The 16,825-nt window shown below is 47.7% G+C and overlaps 6 protein-coding genes across 6 annotated transcripts; 3 read left to right on the top strand and 3 right to left on the bottom strand.

The window, feature by feature from the left end:
* Positions 1 to 784: 784 nt before the first annotated feature.
* On the bottom strand, positions 785 to 1,506 carry V1508DRAFT_348524 (globin-like protein; the record flags this gene model as incomplete). Its single annotated transcript, XM_066936727.1, has 5 exons — positions 785 to 847; positions 912 to 950; positions 1,005 to 1,058; positions 1,120 to 1,369; positions 1,433 to 1,506. 5 exons carry the CDS (start codon positions 1,504 to 1,506, stop codon positions 785 to 787), a joined length of 480 nt encoding a protein of 159 aa, XP_066798308.1.
* Positions 1,507 to 4,380: 2,874 nt separating this feature from the next.
* On the top strand, positions 4,381 to 6,116 carry V1508DRAFT_449255 (uncharacterized protein; the record flags this gene model as incomplete). Its single annotated transcript, XM_066942469.1, has 4 exons — positions 4,381 to 4,514; positions 4,565 to 5,150; positions 5,199 to 5,567; positions 5,626 to 6,116. The coding sequence occupies 4 exons, from the start codon at positions 4,381 to 4,383 to the stop codon at positions 6,010 to 6,012; spliced, it is 1,476 nt and encodes a 491-aa protein (XP_066798307.1). The 3' UTR covers positions 6,013 to 6,116.
* Positions 6,117 to 7,433: 1,317 nt separating this feature from the next.
* Positions 7,434 to 8,096, top strand: V1508DRAFT_409673 (uncharacterized protein). The gene is made up of 2 exons (XM_066939194.1): positions 7,434 to 7,509; positions 7,580 to 8,096. The coding sequence occupies exons 1-2, from the start codon at positions 7,488 to 7,490 to the stop codon at positions 7,882 to 7,884; spliced, it is 327 nt and encodes a 108-aa protein (XP_066798306.1). The 5' UTR covers positions 7,434 to 7,487; the 3' UTR covers positions 7,885 to 8,096.
* A 1,287-nt stretch (positions 8,097 to 9,383) lies between these two features.
* On the top strand, positions 9,384 to 9,972 carry V1508DRAFT_409668 (uncharacterized protein). The gene has a single exon (XM_066939193.1). It carries the CDS (start codon positions 9,553 to 9,555, stop codon positions 9,724 to 9,726), a length of 174 nt encoding a protein of 57 aa, XP_066798305.1. The 5' UTR covers positions 9,384 to 9,552; the 3' UTR covers positions 9,727 to 9,972.
* A 106-nt stretch (positions 9,973 to 10,078) lies between these two features.
* Positions 10,079 to 10,891, bottom strand: V1508DRAFT_409666 (Mss4-like protein). The gene is made up of 2 exons (XM_066939192.1): positions 10,653 to 10,891; positions 10,079 to 10,605 (listed from the first exon to the last, which is right to left on the bottom strand). The coding sequence occupies exons 1-2, from the start codon at positions 10,716 to 10,718 to the stop codon at positions 10,249 to 10,251; spliced, it is 423 nt and encodes a 140-aa protein (XP_066798304.1). The 5' UTR covers positions 10,719 to 10,891; the 3' UTR covers positions 10,079 to 10,248.
* Positions 10,892 to 12,134: 1,243 nt separating this feature from the next.
* Positions 12,135 to 15,942, bottom strand: V1508DRAFT_409664 (uncharacterized protein). The gene is made up of 11 exons (XM_066939191.1): positions 15,917 to 15,942; positions 15,841 to 15,883; positions 13,976 to 15,517; positions 13,488 to 13,933; positions 13,396 to 13,462; positions 13,221 to 13,332; positions 13,197 to 13,198; positions 13,011 to 13,171; positions 12,840 to 12,987; positions 12,610 to 12,808; positions 12,135 to 12,563 (listed from the first exon to the last, which is right to left on the bottom strand). Exons 3-11 carry the CDS (start codon positions 15,515 to 15,517, stop codon positions 12,451 to 12,453), a joined length of 2,790 nt encoding a protein of 929 aa, XP_066798303.1. The 5' UTR covers positions 15,841 to 15,883; positions 15,917 to 15,942; the 3' UTR covers positions 12,135 to 12,450.
* Between the last annotated feature and the right edge of the window lie 883 nt (positions 15,943 to 16,825).

The raw sequence follows: 16,825 nt of genomic DNA, 5'->3' as shown, positions 1-16,825 counted from the left end.
ACATTGGCCGGTGTCGCTGAATCCAAATGGTAATCATCCAATCACGCCAACTCTGCCATCTGGCGACCGCGACATTGACCCAAGTGGTTCGCTCATCGAGACTTGGAGGCAGTTCGAGCACATATACAAGACAACAAGGAAGGTCTGTGCTGTAAGGAAAGTTCAGAACAATAGCGCAAGGGTGCTAAAAGCCGACAGTTGAGAACAGAATAAAATTAAGGTATTGTTGTAACACTTCCGTTTAGAACATCTTAAAAGGCTCACTGTTAGCATAAATCAATATGATCCACAAATAGCTTGCTCAAAGCTACATATGACCCAATGCCCCGTACTTTACGTTCGCAGCAGTGGTCGGTATTTCCATGTCTCACACCGATGTGAATTTTGCAGTCGCCCATATGTGTCATCAAGATTTTCTAAACTTGTGACAAGCTGCGTCCCCTCCCGTATACCCTAACCCCAAGCAAGCTAAGGACAGAGACTTTGATTGATCTCTTTTCTTTTGTTGTTTCGTGCGTCCGTGCCTGCTTATTTTGTGCGTTCTTGTTGATGTCTTGTTGCCTTATTTGTCTCGTTTGTCTTTTGTCTCGTGTCTTGCATATGAAGCTGGGAGCCGACCCAGGGTTATAATTGGAACAGCTCTAGTCAATCTACAGTACAGTCTAATTTTTCTTGTTCCGAAGTGTCATACTGCATTTTTGACCCGAGTCCCTAGATGCCTACCCCCGGCTCCAATTCAACTACACGCAATTGATATCACTGCCCACCAAGTTTCCTTCACATCTCATACATTCGCTTCTCTTACAGCGAGCATTGATGCAACAATCCTTCCAGAAACATAGGCATACTTATTCCACTGTGTTAGTCTAGGTCCTCAATCCTCAAAACCTAACGCATTCGAGATTACTCACCACTTTCACCCAAGGCGCCTGAAGTTCAGGTGTCCATTTCTATTGACATGTCAACCAAAGTGCTGCATTCTGAGTTACAACGACTTCACTCACCTCACCGAACTTGTCACTAAAGGTTGCAATCAAAATGTTCCCAACAACATCGAACTACGCCAGACCAAAACGTTAGTGACCAGATTGACCAGCATCAAGAGGGAAGGATACCTACATGCTCAGGTTGTACACCCGGAATCCGCCCATGTAACTTCCCAAGACTTTCCAATGCTGGCGTGATGGACTCGATATCACCGAGGGCCCCGATAGCGACGCCCAGAACGGCGCCTAGTGATGCTGATTGGCGGTTAATGTCATGGAAAAGCTCTTTTAATTCCGGATGGAGTGAAAATAGTCCAGCGTATAGTATGGAAGCTATGGCTGTTGCCGGCTCATCGCCATTTGCAGCATTAGGAGTTGTAGCTCTGCAAGACATTCGTGGTTAGCAGTACCGAAGCAATGATTATGTCAGATGCATCGGAACATACTCAGCCCACGAATCCTGGACTAGGGAGATTTCATCTGTTGTGAGAGATATTGTAATGGGATCGGCTACAGCCATGGTCCTGACTTGGTAAGAATTTGTAGTAGCTACTAAATGGAATAAGCCTGACACTAGTGTTTGAGCAACGAGTGATTAAAAGGGCCACGGCACTTATAGGTGGCTGTTCCCGCAAACGATGGCAGATAAGAATTAATTTGGACGTAAAATGCCGTCACGCAAGGTAAGGGTCACACTAATTGTCGTACCTTTTTATAGTTCGCCACGGCCGGAGCTAGCGGCACACGTAAGCATGTCGAGAGCTGCGCAAGGGAATTTCATACAGGCTTTACGTCAATTCACATTGTCCTAGGTACACTCGCTTTTACGATCAACCAGAGGATCAAATATAAGCAGTTCATGTCACTCGATTGTTGGCTCGCAATACCGTGAAGATTTAACGTGGTGCGGCTCAGGGTCAGCCTATCACTTGAATACAGATAACAATTAAACCTAACCCTTCATGATCTATTCGTCGCTATCTCGGTAGCTTGTGAGAAAGACTACATACCCTTGTTTGTCGATTGTCAGTAAGATTTGCGAATTGCGATTGCGGCAGTGCGCAGTTAAATATTAGAAAGGAAATCACAAAAGTGCACTCGTGACTCGAGAAGGAAGAGTACGAAGTTAGTGCTGCGTGAATCGGTCATGTGCTGATTGATTGGGCATTACCCAGTACAGCAAAAAAAAAGTTGGTAAATAAGGCGGGCAATCTCTGCCTGCACTCTGTCTTGGCCACAGATCACTTCTGCTGATAAAAATATCTTGTATGCCAATCTGACCTGCCGGTACTTAGACCGTAATTTTATTCGTAGTCAGTGTGAAGCGAATAGTGTCTAAATTGGAGGTTGCTTGAGACTGCATGTGATCTTTGTGGCGACAGTTTAGTCTGCAATTATGGCATATCCTGCACACACTATGCGCTACTTGAAAATAGTAGGCGCGTAGAGTAGGTTGAGCCATGCACTCTTCAGCCGTGTTTGCTTGCGTTACAAGGTGTGTCCATTCAATAAGAATCAGCTAGCAATTCGACATCCGGTGCCTTGACAGATTAGCTAACACTACTTTTGGCATATAACAGCGAAACGTGAGGAAGTAAAGCACGTTGACCCTACGGTATCTGCCTGACCAGTATTGCGTATCTGATTTTCATCGTCACCGTCTGTTTGACGCAGACAAAGCCTTTCCCGGCTGAGTGGGAACGCGAACATTATATATAATGTGTACACCCGTGAAAACGTTATGATTTCTTGAACCGAGAGTAATCGACTCTGCTGCCTTTCCAATTCAATTTCATCAAAGTATTATGTTTTTCCCGTCTCACAACATACCACTTATTGTATCTTATTTGCATTGCCATTTTTATTGTCCTCGTATTAGATGAGAGTGACGAAGTCAGCCGTCGCAACGTGAGCCACTCTTCCGGCCTCTGTGCCATGGTGACGTGACGGCGCCTCCCTCGACGTGTTATTATACATAATGTCGTCGTTTAATGAGTTTTATTCTACCGTAAAAGAGAGTATGTGTAAGACACGAGAGTAACATGATTTCCGGGGACGGATCTGTGATGTTAACCGGTCGCCCTCATTTGTTGCAATGAAAGCATGATAAGACATCGTTGATATGTGCACCTAAATTAATAAAAGCGAAATAAACCTTAGCAGCGTTAGGTTCGCTTGTCGTCCGACTACAGGGCCAAAACCGTACCAAAAGTACATTCACCAAATTTCTAGAATTACGGCACTGGATTTTATCGCCATATCGGGGATCGACTATCGTTCTGGCGAGGTTTGTCCGATCTGTGCTACTCCGCTGCAGCTACTCTGACACACCCGGAAATTGGCACCAGAGCTTGACAGAACCCACACCTCCCGCAGTGCGGCTCAAGTCGTCAGACCTTACCCTAAACAAATCAATCATGCTCGGACGCGTCGCAAACACGCGTCGCAAACACGCCTCGTGTTCTTCCTGTAATAATACAGAATGCAAGAGCCAAGAGGGTAGCCTGTGGCAGGCTGAGATCCTCTTCGATCGCAGGCGAGTATTGTATACTTCAGAATTTTTGGCTAACATTAACGTAGGCAGACAGTTTCTCAAGTGTGGGCAAGAGGGCAGCGTGGAACTCGGGGTGAGTCTGAGAGGCCAGAGGCAAGCCACTTGGTACACTGCCGGTTCTAGCAGTTCGTCCTCTACTGGGGCAAGAGGAGAGTCCTTGACGGACTGTCCTTAATACGAGTACGCTGATTCGCGCGCCAGTTCGGGCGATGCGTACTCGACTATGGGCACGGGGGATAAGAGGAGTCCTGACAGACTCTTCTTTAATTCGATATGCTGATTCGCCTCGAACAGGGTGAGTCCGAGGATGGCGAAAACCAAGCCACTTGGTCGACTACCAGTTCCGGCGACCCCTTCTAGACTGTGGGCACCCGGGGGAGCCGTCAGGCTCGCAAGGAACAGTGTTAGGTCTTTACCTCCGGGAGGATTGGTTTTCCCAATGGGTTTGTGTTTTGCCCGCAGGAATTTTCCCTACACCTTTGTCTAAATGGATGTTCCTTTATTCAGCTCAAGAATCTATACATATGCGAGCACAGTCACTCGACGTTCGGGCGAGCTACTCGCCCTTCTCCCAGAAGAGAGTGGCTGTGTGTTGAGGCTTGAATCAGGCATGCAGAGTGGTACCACCACATCTCGGCATTTTGTTCGCAAGTTCAAAATCCGCGTTTTGGTGGCCGTCTAAATCAAGTAGGTGTGCATTCCTGACGGCTAAATTGGTTAACCCTAACCTTATCGTACTATAGGGGTATATCTTTTATCTGTTCAAGGTTAGGGTTACTTTGATAGCCTCTTTGGGCCAATGCTTTTCCTGTTTCCCAGCTATGCCCATCGTAACGCAAGATGGCACCGATTAAGACCGTCGCCATCATCGGCGCAGGGCCAGCAGGCGCAATTGCGGTGGATGCGTTCGCTCAGGAGAAAGCATTCGACGTGGTCAAAGTATTCGACAGGCAGGAGAAAGCCGGGGGATGTTGGTATGTCTTCCCCGCTGTTCTGATACAATGCAAATCCTAAAATATCCCAGGGTATCAAGAGACAACGAACCCGAGATAATCTGGGACTTCGAGAAACTGGCAAGTCGCACAGCAGACACTCCGTTGAAAATCCCAGACCGTCTTCCCGGATATGCAGCGCCATCGTCGCAGCAGCGATTTATCGACTCGCCGGTGTATCCTTCATTGGAGACGAATGTTGACGACTCTGTCATGGCTTACTCTCAGGAACCCATCCCGGCGATTCGATCAGAGTGGTCGATCGCTCGTCATGGTCACGATACGCCGTTCCGGCACCACAGTGTCATCAGACAGTATATAGAAGACCTGCTCAACCGCAATGGGTACCAGGATCTGGTGCAATACGACACCACTGTTGAGAAAGCCGCCAAGGACTCGGCTTCTAACAAATGGATCTTGACATTGCGGAAAAGCGGTTTTGCGGGTGGTTTCGATTACTGGTGGACAGAGACATTTGACGCCCTGGTCGTCGCGTCGGGACACTATGCAGTCCCATACATTCCAGAGATCAAGGGTCTGAAGGAGTTCGCTGCAGCCTATCCCGGGAGGGTAGAGCATACAAAGCAATATAGAGGACCAGAGAAGTATCGCGGGAAGGTAAGACTTCCGCGATTCAACCTCAACGATAAATTCTGACCAAACCAGAGAGTCATCACCGTCGGAGCTTCTGTATCCGCCGCAGACACGGCAGTGAGTCTGATCGACACGGCAGAATCGCCCATCTACGCCGTCGTCCGCGGTCGGTATAACCCTTACTTCGGTGACGAGGCATTCAAACACCTGAAGATTCAGCGGAGAGCGCCCATCTCGCATATATCAAGCAGCAGCGGCGACCGAACGGTTCATTTCGAAGACGGCACGTCGGTTTCCGAAGTCGATCATATCGTTTTTGGCACAGGCTTCACATGGACTCTTCCCTTTTTGCCGGATGTGCCGACAAGGAATAACAGAGTTCCAGATCTATATCAGCATGTGTTTTATCAGAGTGACCCGACTCTTGTCTTCTTGGGAGCTGTATGTACATCCTGCCTTCGTGATGCCGAGACAACTAATGAACCCCTCCGGAATCCAGCTTGGCGCCGGCTTAACCTTCAAAGTATTCGAATGGCAAGCTGTCGCTGCTGCGCGCGTATTGGCAGGAAAGGCAACCCTACCTCCAGTTGAAGAGCAGAGAAAGTGGGAAGTGGACCGAATTGCACGAAAAGGCGACGGGCCTGGTTTCATGGTTCTAAACCCCGATTTCGAGGAGTACTTCGAGTTCCTCCGGCTCCTGGCAGGTGAGCCTGGGGAAGGAGAGCCTGGACGCAGATTGCCAAAATTCGATCAAGCATGGAAAGATAATTTTGACACTGGACACGAGAGACGTATTAGGATGTGGAAGACGGCGAATGCGGCTGCAATCGCAGAGCTTCAGAACCAGGGAATCGAGGGTACCAGGGATCGACACAATAAACTATGAGTGGCTCTCGCCGGATTGTTTTTGGGGTTTTGTGCCAAAGCCTTAGAAACAATCGACGCGCAGTTTCGTTGATCTTGTTTCCTTCCAGCTGGTTGCCCTTAGATATCCTTTTTGCCTGCACGTCAATTTCGTCGCTTGTTCCGCCTGAGATTTGGAGCGGAATATCTACGTGGAGAGAACCTAAGTTACAAAGCGACTGAAACAGACGATGGACTTGATGATGAACCAATTCAGCGGCAAAACAGGAGCCAGGGAAAGAGGGAAGGATAACTACGATAGGGAATCGAACCCCGGCTGCAGTATGAGAGATAGCGATACACCTATCGATAAATATTGGAGAGATGATCCATTTCCGTTCCCATAGAGGTATGCCGTTGTAAACTCTCGAAAAGTATCTCCCACTTCTAATATTATCTCTAAAGCATACGCCGTTTCGTCCTTCGCTTGGCATGTGTCCGAGGAGAGTCTCAATCGGAGCTCGTCCGTAGGACCGCTTGCATTTGGGACTTTTACGTTTGATAGGACAGCTGTCACAAAGATGACGGAGGATTCATGTTTATCCCAGGGCAGCTGGGTAGAATATGGTGACCCCGGCCACTTAGCCAGCTCTTAGCCAGCGACTTGACAGTGCAGTTCGGCATCCACGACACCATCGTCGATGGCTAGATGGCATCAAGAGAGATGAGCACATCATCTGCATTTCCGCACGGGTGCAGGATTTTAGGTTTCTACGCCGGAACTCACACGATTGTTGATCGTAATGGCGGCACACCAAGCAAAACGGATAATTCCAAATCTCTCAGTGGTGCAGTCGGGACATTGGAGATAGATACACCATTCTCTGGGATTACAAGCCAAAATAAGGACATCCAAGATTTCTACGGAATGGTCATGTATTGCAATAGCAATGCGGTAATCGAAATTAAGTTCCAGGGACAAGAGGACATACTTGCCCCCAAAGCTATAGAGGCATTATTGGTAGCCAGGGCCTTGAAGAGAAACTAATAGGTAACCCAAAGACCATCGTAACGCGAGGCATGCTGTCGGTCAGTTTAGTAGCTGGCTTAAGTGTAAAATTGTTGAGCACAAAGTCTACAATAAAAACAAATAAAATATGCAGATCTATGGTTTACCTAGACAAGTTAGGGTATTCTGGGATTTCAGTCATCAGAAGCAGACGTTGGATGGAATTGTTCATCAGCACATCATCCCCACGATACTGTGTGTGGTCACTCATTAGTAGTAAATTCACCGTAACTCGTGGAGCTGTTAGGCCAGTCGGCCAGCCGCATGGCCGAATGTCGGCACTTCCAAAATTATTTGAACCAACACAAAGTACCATACCCTTTATAGGAATTGGTTAACCCTAACCTTCTCGTGCTATAGGTGGTGTAGATTAGACCCATTCCCCACAACCTCAACAATCACCCTCCACCCTCCCATCAACAGCCAAACTTGCAACTGAAGAGCCCCAAATGGTCTATACGATAGTAGTCCGTACGTCTAGCCCCCTCATCCCCTTCCTTCTTTCTCGCCCACACTAATGTTCCCTTTTCACATCTACCAGACCTCCGTGCGAAACCCGACGCGGACTGCATATCTAAACTCCACGCCAAACTCCTCGAGGCCTCCGCCATCTACTCCAAGGACCATGAAACCCTTTCATGGTTTGTCATGCAATCCGTCCACGACCCGCAGGATTTCACCATTGTCGAACGCTATCTCAATGAAGGATCGCAGAAATACCATCTCGAGAATCCCTACTGGAAGACTTTTGATCCATATGTGATTCCGCTGTTGGAGAAGGGTATGGATCTGAGGAGGTTTGAGGAGTTGGTGCCCACTGAAACCGCTCAGGCAAAGACGGCATAGATGCAGCGGGCGGTAGGAGTGACATAGCACTCGGAATGGGTAGATTGTATCTCAGATTGTATGGTGATGTTGTCTGTACCTGAATGGGAGCTACATTATTATTGTTGTAAAAGGAATAACTCTTATTAATTAGTACTACTGGAGACAGGTTCTAACCGGTCTATTCATGTTTGAGACCTTGCCATTAGATCCGTCCAGAACCTTTTCACGAGAACCTTCCAAAGCTCAATTACAACTACTCTCAAACCTATTTCTAAAACCTTCTACAACTACGATCATATGCTATCGTGTTCTACACATTTCCACAATTATCCCGCAGTATCACTTTGTGTACACTATTTCGCCACATCGTGAGGTCTCACCTGATTTTCAATAATCAGGATGACTGGTCTGTAAGGCAGAAATGAGAAGCAAAAGCATACCACAGCAGGGAGCAATAACAGAGTTTAAATTTAAGACAGCGGGAACGGTGAGCCGATTGGTAAAATATCCCTTGTATGCCAATTCTAATCACGTGATTTTAAAAAATTAAGGGAGGTTAATAATTTAACCTGTTGTTCTGACTCTGTGCCAACATTTGTTATCTTTGCAGTTACATAAACACCATCTTGCAACTAAACTATATATTAAATGTTGACGTCAAACACTATAAACAGGGCCCCTTCAACAGCTTGGACTTATACCGGATTAGACGGACCTCGACCCCCTCTACACCTTCCCATTCGAAGTTCTACGCCGACATCAGTATGAAGTTGGCCCTCGACAGCCTCAGACCCAGACGGTACTCGGCGAGTGGAGCTGTCGGTTACCTGCTGACCGGTCCCTGGGCGACCGCGAGGTCCTATCGTTTCGACGACTAAGAATAGACAAGTAGAATTAAAAAATGTACTTGGCTGGAGGGAGCGGGGCCGAGCCGAGACGGCTGAAGTGCTGATTGTGATGCGGTCCATGCGGCTAAACACAGCACAACCCGATGACTGTCCTGATCCATTGGTCCAGGCGTTCATGACAATAGTCCACCGACTGTAGATCTCCGCGTTCAAGAGACCACTGCGACTTGAACTGCTCGGGCTCCAGAGAATCGTCATTGCCAAGCATAGGCTGAATGGTATGCGCACATGGCATTCCCATTGTTCTCCTGAAGACACCTTGTGCAAGGACGGAGAAAAAATTCAGTTGCTTCATATAAGCCAGTACTTTGTCTAGTGCGTATGGAGTTACAACTCCATTACAAGCTGCAAAGATTTGCCGACTATGACGACGATGACGGGTATTATTCGCACGTTCCACCGCCACACAATATTCGTGATACTGATTTTTGAAGATTAAGCTGAATGTATCTACAACGTCATTGAGATCGTTAACAGAGTGGCTGTAACGGCACTAGACTGTGGACTGGACTAGGATAGAACTGGACTGTGACTAAGCTGGACTAGGATAAAACTGGTGGCAAGATTCGACTAAGACTCGAAGAACTCAATCAAGATATATTCCAAGAACCCAACGATACAAGACTGTGCCCTTGATCAGGTCGGGAACACTGTGTACCAACATGCTCGGTAACCTGCTTTCGTAATAGCGGAAGTCATGCCAGGACAGCGGAGGTGGTTGGCAAATGGGTAGAACGAGCCTATTGCATTCTGGGTTGTGCTTCATCGCTGTCACGACATGATCGCCAGTCTCGAGGTAAACGTACTGGGAGTTGTATACAGTATTAATGCGTTTCTTCCCCTGCTACGCAAGGGCGCTACGAAGAGTATTACCGCCATTTCGACCGGTCTGGCGGATCTCGACTTTACCTTGCTCTCGGGAAACTCTACACAATTGACGTATAGTTCATGAAGGCAGCCCTTAATATGGTCATTGTCAAATACAGTCACCGAAGGGTTTACTGTCCTGGCACTGAGTCCAGGTTTTGTCAACACACGGGAAACACCACGTATGTCTTTCAGTCATAGAGATAGACTCACATTGATAACCATATTTTAGGTTTATGAACCTAGTTTTAATAAAGCGCTAACTCCGGAAGAAGTGTCAAAGCTCAATATGCTGTCATCGCTCGAGATGCCGCTGATCCAAACGGAGCTTTCATTTCTCAAACAGGCAACAAAAAGTGGTTGTGAATTTATATAGTAATACCATACTTTTGCAGTCAGCCACTGACTGTGCGGCTCAGAGGTGTTATGTTCAGGTATTCATATTCACTATGATATTTACCATAGATCTTTGAGAATAATTTTACTCATTGATTACTATAGCTCTGAAATCACAACTGTGCATCAGAACGAACGAAAATTCAGGCATGTGCCTGCAATATAAATTTCCCATATTTGCGACACTCCAAATGGCGAAGTCTTGGTCAAGCTATTCAAACTCATTGAATTGCTTTAAACCGTTAACCTCTTTCAGCCATGAGGTCCTATACTTGGTCCAAAACTCTGCATTCGGCTTCTCCATGCCTATTGCTAAGCCGTTATCCAAAGTTCCTGCCTGTAGGATAACCAGGCCCTTGAATTTTTCTGCATCGGCAGTCTTATAGATGGTAGTCGCACAATTGGGACAGAAATGGATACTGAGTAGCATACCACTCTCGTGCTTCTTCGTGAAGGTCTTGAGTGGTTTCGAACCAATGCCAATGGAGAATTTATTCTCTGGAATCATCAAGCAGGTAGAATAGCATGAGCCTGTTAACTTGTGACACTCTTGACAATGGCAAAGGGCCTGGATCTTATAAGCATCATTTCCGTTGCACAGTAGTATCAGCTTACAGTCATGGCAGGCTCCCCGGACAATTCATACTTAAAGTCTCCGCAGAGGCAACTTCCAGAAGCCATATGGATGATATTTTCTGATAATTTCCTTAAAGTAGTAGTAGTTAATTATTATAATATGGGACTCTGCGATGTGGCAGTGAGCCTGAAATACTGTATATTACTTGGATTGGACATACATAGTATCACGGAAGCCTGACTGCCTGAGTGACTGATTGCATAGCCTGACATCATCGCGATACCTAATGGAAAGTATCTACATGAGCAGTTCACCATGTGCTACACCTATCGGACGAGAAGGTTAGGGTTATCCAATTTTAGCCGTCAGGAATGCACAAACCGACCATGTGCTACGGCAATCACTACTAGTCCCAGCACCACAATCTGATGTCATTAGATGCGACCCTAACCCAGTCAAAGAGTTGTGGCACTAGTGTGCAATATTTCCGCTGAGACTGGTGCAATCAGTTTTGAGCTCAATTTGCCATATCTGTCATTAAGTCGGATGCCATATAAGCTTTACATTTGGGCGCGAAATGACCGTTTGGAGAAGCGGACCTACACCTTTTGGGATGGCATCTTAGATCAACACGTTCTCTCTACCCTTACAGGGAGACGGTGTGGTCATCCAATGCTGCAAGATTGTAAAAAAATCACTTCGGCGGATATGCCAAGATAATCGACAAAACCCCCCGACTACTACCAGTCTTCTTAAAATGACCCATGGCCCTTATATAATTCCAAAGAACAAAAGTTTTTATAACCTTAAATATTAATTCTATAATCTGATTTAATTTAATAATACATTAAATCAAATTTACACCTGAAATGTCCACTTTGAATGACTACTTCAAAAGTCTAGTATTGAATTTAATGTAAAAATTAATCAAAAGGCAACTATTAATATTAGAATTATTAATAATTAAGATTAAAAAAAGAAGATTACTAAGAAAGGTATAAGGTAAAGTAGTTAATGGCCGCGGCCGCTCTTGCGGTTCAGGAGCGCTTGTCGGTTAAGGGTTGGTGTCCGAGCGGAATTTGAGTTTTGATCTCGCTAGTGAATAAGTTTTAGCTAATGCAGAGAAACCCTGAGCCTAAGTCACCCATCCTCAGTATCATACTATAGTATTTTATCGGAGAGGATTAAGACTAGGCTGTTTTTCGCACCCGACACATCCGTCTGTCTCTTAACTGGTGGCAGGACGAAGTCTTACCTAGATTATTCTATCATCGCCGTCGAGATAGGCTCATTCCATAACTGGTTAGTTCTGTAGACAGTACTAGAACATTCCTTGCCAATTTCCACTAGCCCATGCCAAGTGAGTTCTGCATTTGATATAAGAGACAGTATTATTAGCACAATTGAACGAAAACAGATTTAATGTCGCTGCACATATGGTCTCGTTATCTTCCGCATCCCAATCCAAAGAATATCAGCCCTAACCCCTGCTCTCCAACTTTACCGGTTTCTTAACGTTACATACGCACTCGTTTGCAGCTTGTGTGTGCATTGCTTGCTGTCGCTTCCCAGCAAGTGTTGTCCCGTCAACAGCACGATCATCTCGTTTGCGTTTTGCAACTCGTTTCGACTTGGGTGCAGGGGGATCATCCGGTTCTTGTCTGACTTGACGACAGAGGTAGCCCGGACCATCTTGACGCGATTCTGCGACAGCATGAGCAACAACTGTCGATTGGGCGAGCAAAAACACCATTCGGGAGAAAAAGTTGTGAGTAGCGTTCTTATCCCGACACCACAATCGGTTGCAAATGCCGCAGTACTTGAGACCCCAAGGTGTCAGCAGCTGACTAAAGTCGCATTCGCCAGCATCAGAAGGTGAAGGAAACGCGTCGCCTCTTCGGAAGCGAGTTCGTGCCACATAAGCATCTCCATCAACTCGCGGCGGCTGCCTACGGCGCCCGTCATCACGAACAACAGGGAGGGTCGCGTCGGCACGCGGAGGGGGAGGGGCAGCAGCAGGTGGAGGATCCGGCAAACCATGCTTGGCTTCAAAACGGGCAGCCAAAGTGGCTTTGCGCACCGCGCGCTTGAGGCACCCTTTCGACTGCGCTTGTCGAGTCTCTTGTGGACGCTTCGCCAACACGGCTTTTTCCATCTCCTCTCCGCACGAAGAGCAGCATTTGCTCGTGCGATGCTAGTCCACCCAACGGACCATCTCGCCCAACTTGCTCAATTCTTGAAAGATGCGCTTCGGAGTCGAAGTGGACGCATGACCACGCATGTTGTGACGAAACGAACCATCTCCAAGCACGATGAGAAGCCGGCCGTAACCTGTATCTCCATCTGGAGGTGGTGCTACAGGTGGATCTGGTGCTGTAGGGGGAGGGGGGGCGTACTTGCGATAACGATTGGGAGGACTGTGGGTGCGCATCTTGAGCTGACGACGCTCGGGTTGTTTTTCTTTTGCAACGAGGCGTAAGGGAGTCTGGGTGGCGCGTGGGTGCTTCGGATCACCATACGCGTACGGACGTCTGTAGCGTGGAATCTGAAGGCGAATCTTGTGATCGTTCAACACGCGATACATCTTGTCTTGTACGTAGACCCACCAGCGCTGTTGCGCGGAATAGCTATCCATCCGCAAATGACGAAAGACTGGTTGGCGGTAAAAGGAGAAAATATCGTGCAACCGGTTGGCAGCGCACATAAAGTCGATATACTCTGTGAACGCGTCAGAAGATGTGCTCATGAGGGACGGCTCTTTCCCAAAGAGGCAGGGTCGACCAACTCCTTCTCGTCTCCCTTCTTCTTCGCGTCTTCCGGTATCCTCCAGTTGCAATCGTTGCCGAAGCTTTTGGTGTTTTTTCGTCTTGCACATGTATGCACGCTCCTTTGCGGTGATGCGAAAATCAATTCCTGTTGCTTGTTTGCGTTGCTGACGCCAGGAAAACTTCGCATCGCCTTTGGTGAGATTGCGCGTATCCGGCGCATCAAACAATTCACGAAATCCAACCTGTTTGTACTCGCTCCCGCCGACTTGTGTTGCTGCAGCCGCAGCTGCCTGTTGTTGCCGCGTGATGGCTTCTCGGATCCGTTCAATAGGAAAAAACTTGCCCGTCAGCATCCGCCCAAGGCCCGGATCCGCAAACAAAACCATACGAACGTTATGGTGATGCATCAGGTCTTCAATCATTTCCTTGTCAACGTATGGCATACGTATCTTGGCAGAGATGGGAACGAATTTCGTTTTTAATTTCGGGCGCGTCTTCTTCAGAACCACAGTGGTCTCGGTCAGAGAGACAGTGATGCCATCCGTCATAAACTTGTTTCTCAACCGTTCACGACAAGTTGTTTCCCCTGAAACTCCTCCCTCTTCCTGCTTGAGCTTCCAGAATTCAGGTGGAGGTCCAAACAACTTCATCCAGTCGGTAAGGACCACTTCTTGTTGCTTCTCCCGTTCCGTTCCGTGCTCCTTCAGGTATGCCTTGTATGCATGAAGCAACAATTGTTCGGTGCATTGAATGTGGCCTGGAACGTTGCCAGTCAGCGGGAACAGGCGGTGCATCTTGAGAACTGGTGCGTGACGCTTGCGCTTCTGTTGTTGATGTTGTTTGCCCGATACCGACTCTTCTGACTCGAATCGCTTCTCAGCGCGTTTCTGCAATTCCTCCAACCGTTTGAGAATCGCAAACAGCCATTCAGCACGACGGCACGAAATGAAATCACGTCCTTTCGCCTTGGACGCTGAAATATCTTCAACATCAACAACTTCACCGGCGTCATCTTCTCCGGTCGCCGCATTCCGACTTTCAAATGGAATCAGTACTGTCAGGATGTGGCGTGCAAAACGAGTAAACATCTCGTTCCAGATCTCGTTCCACGCGTTCCGGTGCGTATCAGCCGCAAACAAATCGACGGCACGATGCGAACGCGAACGCGATCCTTTTTTGCGCTCGTTGAGTTTGGCCTTGACGTGTTCGAAAAAGAGGGTACGAATCTCCTCTTCAGATTTCCCAGCTAGACACGGTTGGGCGTCGAGTGCCCCTTCATGCATGATAAACTTGTGAAGCCACGAATAGATGGCATCCACAATCTTGCTCTTGTGATCTCGAAAGACGGGAATGGGCTCAACACGCTCTAAAATAATCTCAACCATTTCCTGACGGAGCCAATAGGCTGTGCGCCTCCAGATTTGCGCCTCCATCATGACGGAAAAGTTCGCCGCGAGTTGTTTGGCCGCATACTGAAGGCTGGTTTTCATCAGATTCTCGCCATCTCCCAAACACGGCTGGAGGCGGTCCCGATATTTGGCAAATGTATCGTTGTAGACGTGATCCAGTTTGCTGTTACTCGGACGTCTTGTTCCTTTTGCCGAGACAAGTGAGAAGGCCCGGTGGATCACAGTCTGGCTGATGACGAGACGATCTGACGGTACCTTTGTGGATGGGATCAGCATGTACTGCTCAATGTTGCCGAGCGTGACGACCCGAAGGGTTGAGATGATCAAGGCGTGAAGGAGTCGCGTTGCAAACCACAGGATGCGGTGTTGACCATCTACACGCGCAAGGATCCACTTGACGAAAAAGGTGGCCTGAGATGCCTTGACTGTAATGTCGAGCAGTCGAGACAAGTACATCTTGCGTGTGACCGTATCGACATCTTCATACTCGACGTCGGCTTCACGCTCCTTCCTCCAGCTCTTTGCGACGCACCCGTGGCCGTTGCCTGTCGTGTACAATTGATTACAAAACGCACACTTGGAAAGGCCCTTCGTGTCTCCTGCATCCCACACCTTGTTCAGGTTCCTCCTCCCACCTCGCTTCTTTTCGTTCGCAGTTGGGTCTGCTTCTCCCTCGATAGCCGCGTCTCCTTGCGCGAGATTATCTTGGCCATCTACTTCCTCCATTCTTGTGTGGCTACAAGTTGGTTTGGAGTTGCGTGTGAAGCGGCTTCGTGTGGGCTGTGCTTGTCTGTGTGCGTGTGTCTGCAAGAAAAATAAATTGCTGGGAGATGGCTATATTTATAACCAGAGGAGACATGGACGAGTGCGCAACGGCGTCCGATCTGTGCAACCGCGGAGTCTTTTGGCAAGGCGGTGATTGGGTCCGAATACGAAATATTAATGCACGAATACGAGTTTTGTTTGCACTACGGGCCCGTCTGAGCGTGATTGTGTTGCCTGGTGAATCAGTCCAGCGGCAAGTATTCGGCCTGCCTGATCCGCGATGACGCGAACAGCTTGGTATTAGCTACTCACTATCTGCAGACTCCCTACAGGACTGATACATGCCGTCTCCAGAATTCCATGTTTACTGGGCCACAAATTTGCAGTCATCGGCGCTGCTGAGGCCATGGACAGCATTGTTCTCAGCCTCATGACGCGTTTCCTGCGGCGCCGCCATGGCCGCAGGAAACGCCTGAGCCGCACTCACTCTCGTGTACGGCACCAACCCGACCCAGCGATTCAAGCTAGCCCAGAATTATTCCATTTCCAGTTGCGTGTCCAGTGCGGTAGCAGTCATCTTCGTGCGGAATAACCGGTGGCCCAAGTTCGCAGGTCATCGAGCGTGCAAACTGGATCACTGCTGTAATTAATTAAACTAAATTAACCCACCTTGCCAAATTATGCAATGTTTAACGGCCACTTCGTAAGGGCTTAATAAGGTTAGCATTGTTGCAATTGATTTTCTAACATTTTCCCGACAAACAACGGCATAGAGTCTAATGCGGCTTTGCCAGGCACTAATTGAAGTCACCCTTACTACCTGATAGTGAGACCTATCCTGTAGTTTGTCACCAGATTAGTTCGTATTGATAATGTCGCCAGGTGTAATCTATGCATGCCCTGCTCTGCCACTCATACAACGGCTGCCTAATTGATGACTCTTTGGCCGCGTGCGCGGTATATCATCTTTAATCATCTCATTGCAGTACTGGAATTTCTTATTGTTAAACATCAACGGCTAACTGAGCTGCACATATCTCATCAATTTATAACACAGGTTAAAGAGACAATTTTACCGTAATCTGCTGCGAAACAAATATGCCCAACAAGGACTCGTTTGCGGCTGTCTTTAGTTTTGTAGGTGGTTTTGTGTCCTTTCGTTTTTGGGGCTTCCAGTCATTACTTTGTTTACCTCGTGTTTGTTTAATTGTTTATGCCTTAGGGCCAATACCATTCTAATCCGGCAATCTACATGAGGCTGGAAGCCGG

Source organism: Lipomyces doorenjongii (genome assembly GCF_038497915.1).
Source record: "Lipomyces doorenjongii strain NRRL Y-27504 unplaced genomic scaffold V1508scaffold_4, whole genome shotgun sequence".
Classification (NCBI taxonomy): Eukaryota; Fungi; Ascomycota; class Lipomycetes; order Lipomycetales; family Lipomycetaceae; genus Lipomyces; species Lipomyces doorenjongii.
This window is presented reverse-complemented; position numbering and strand designations above follow the sequence as displayed.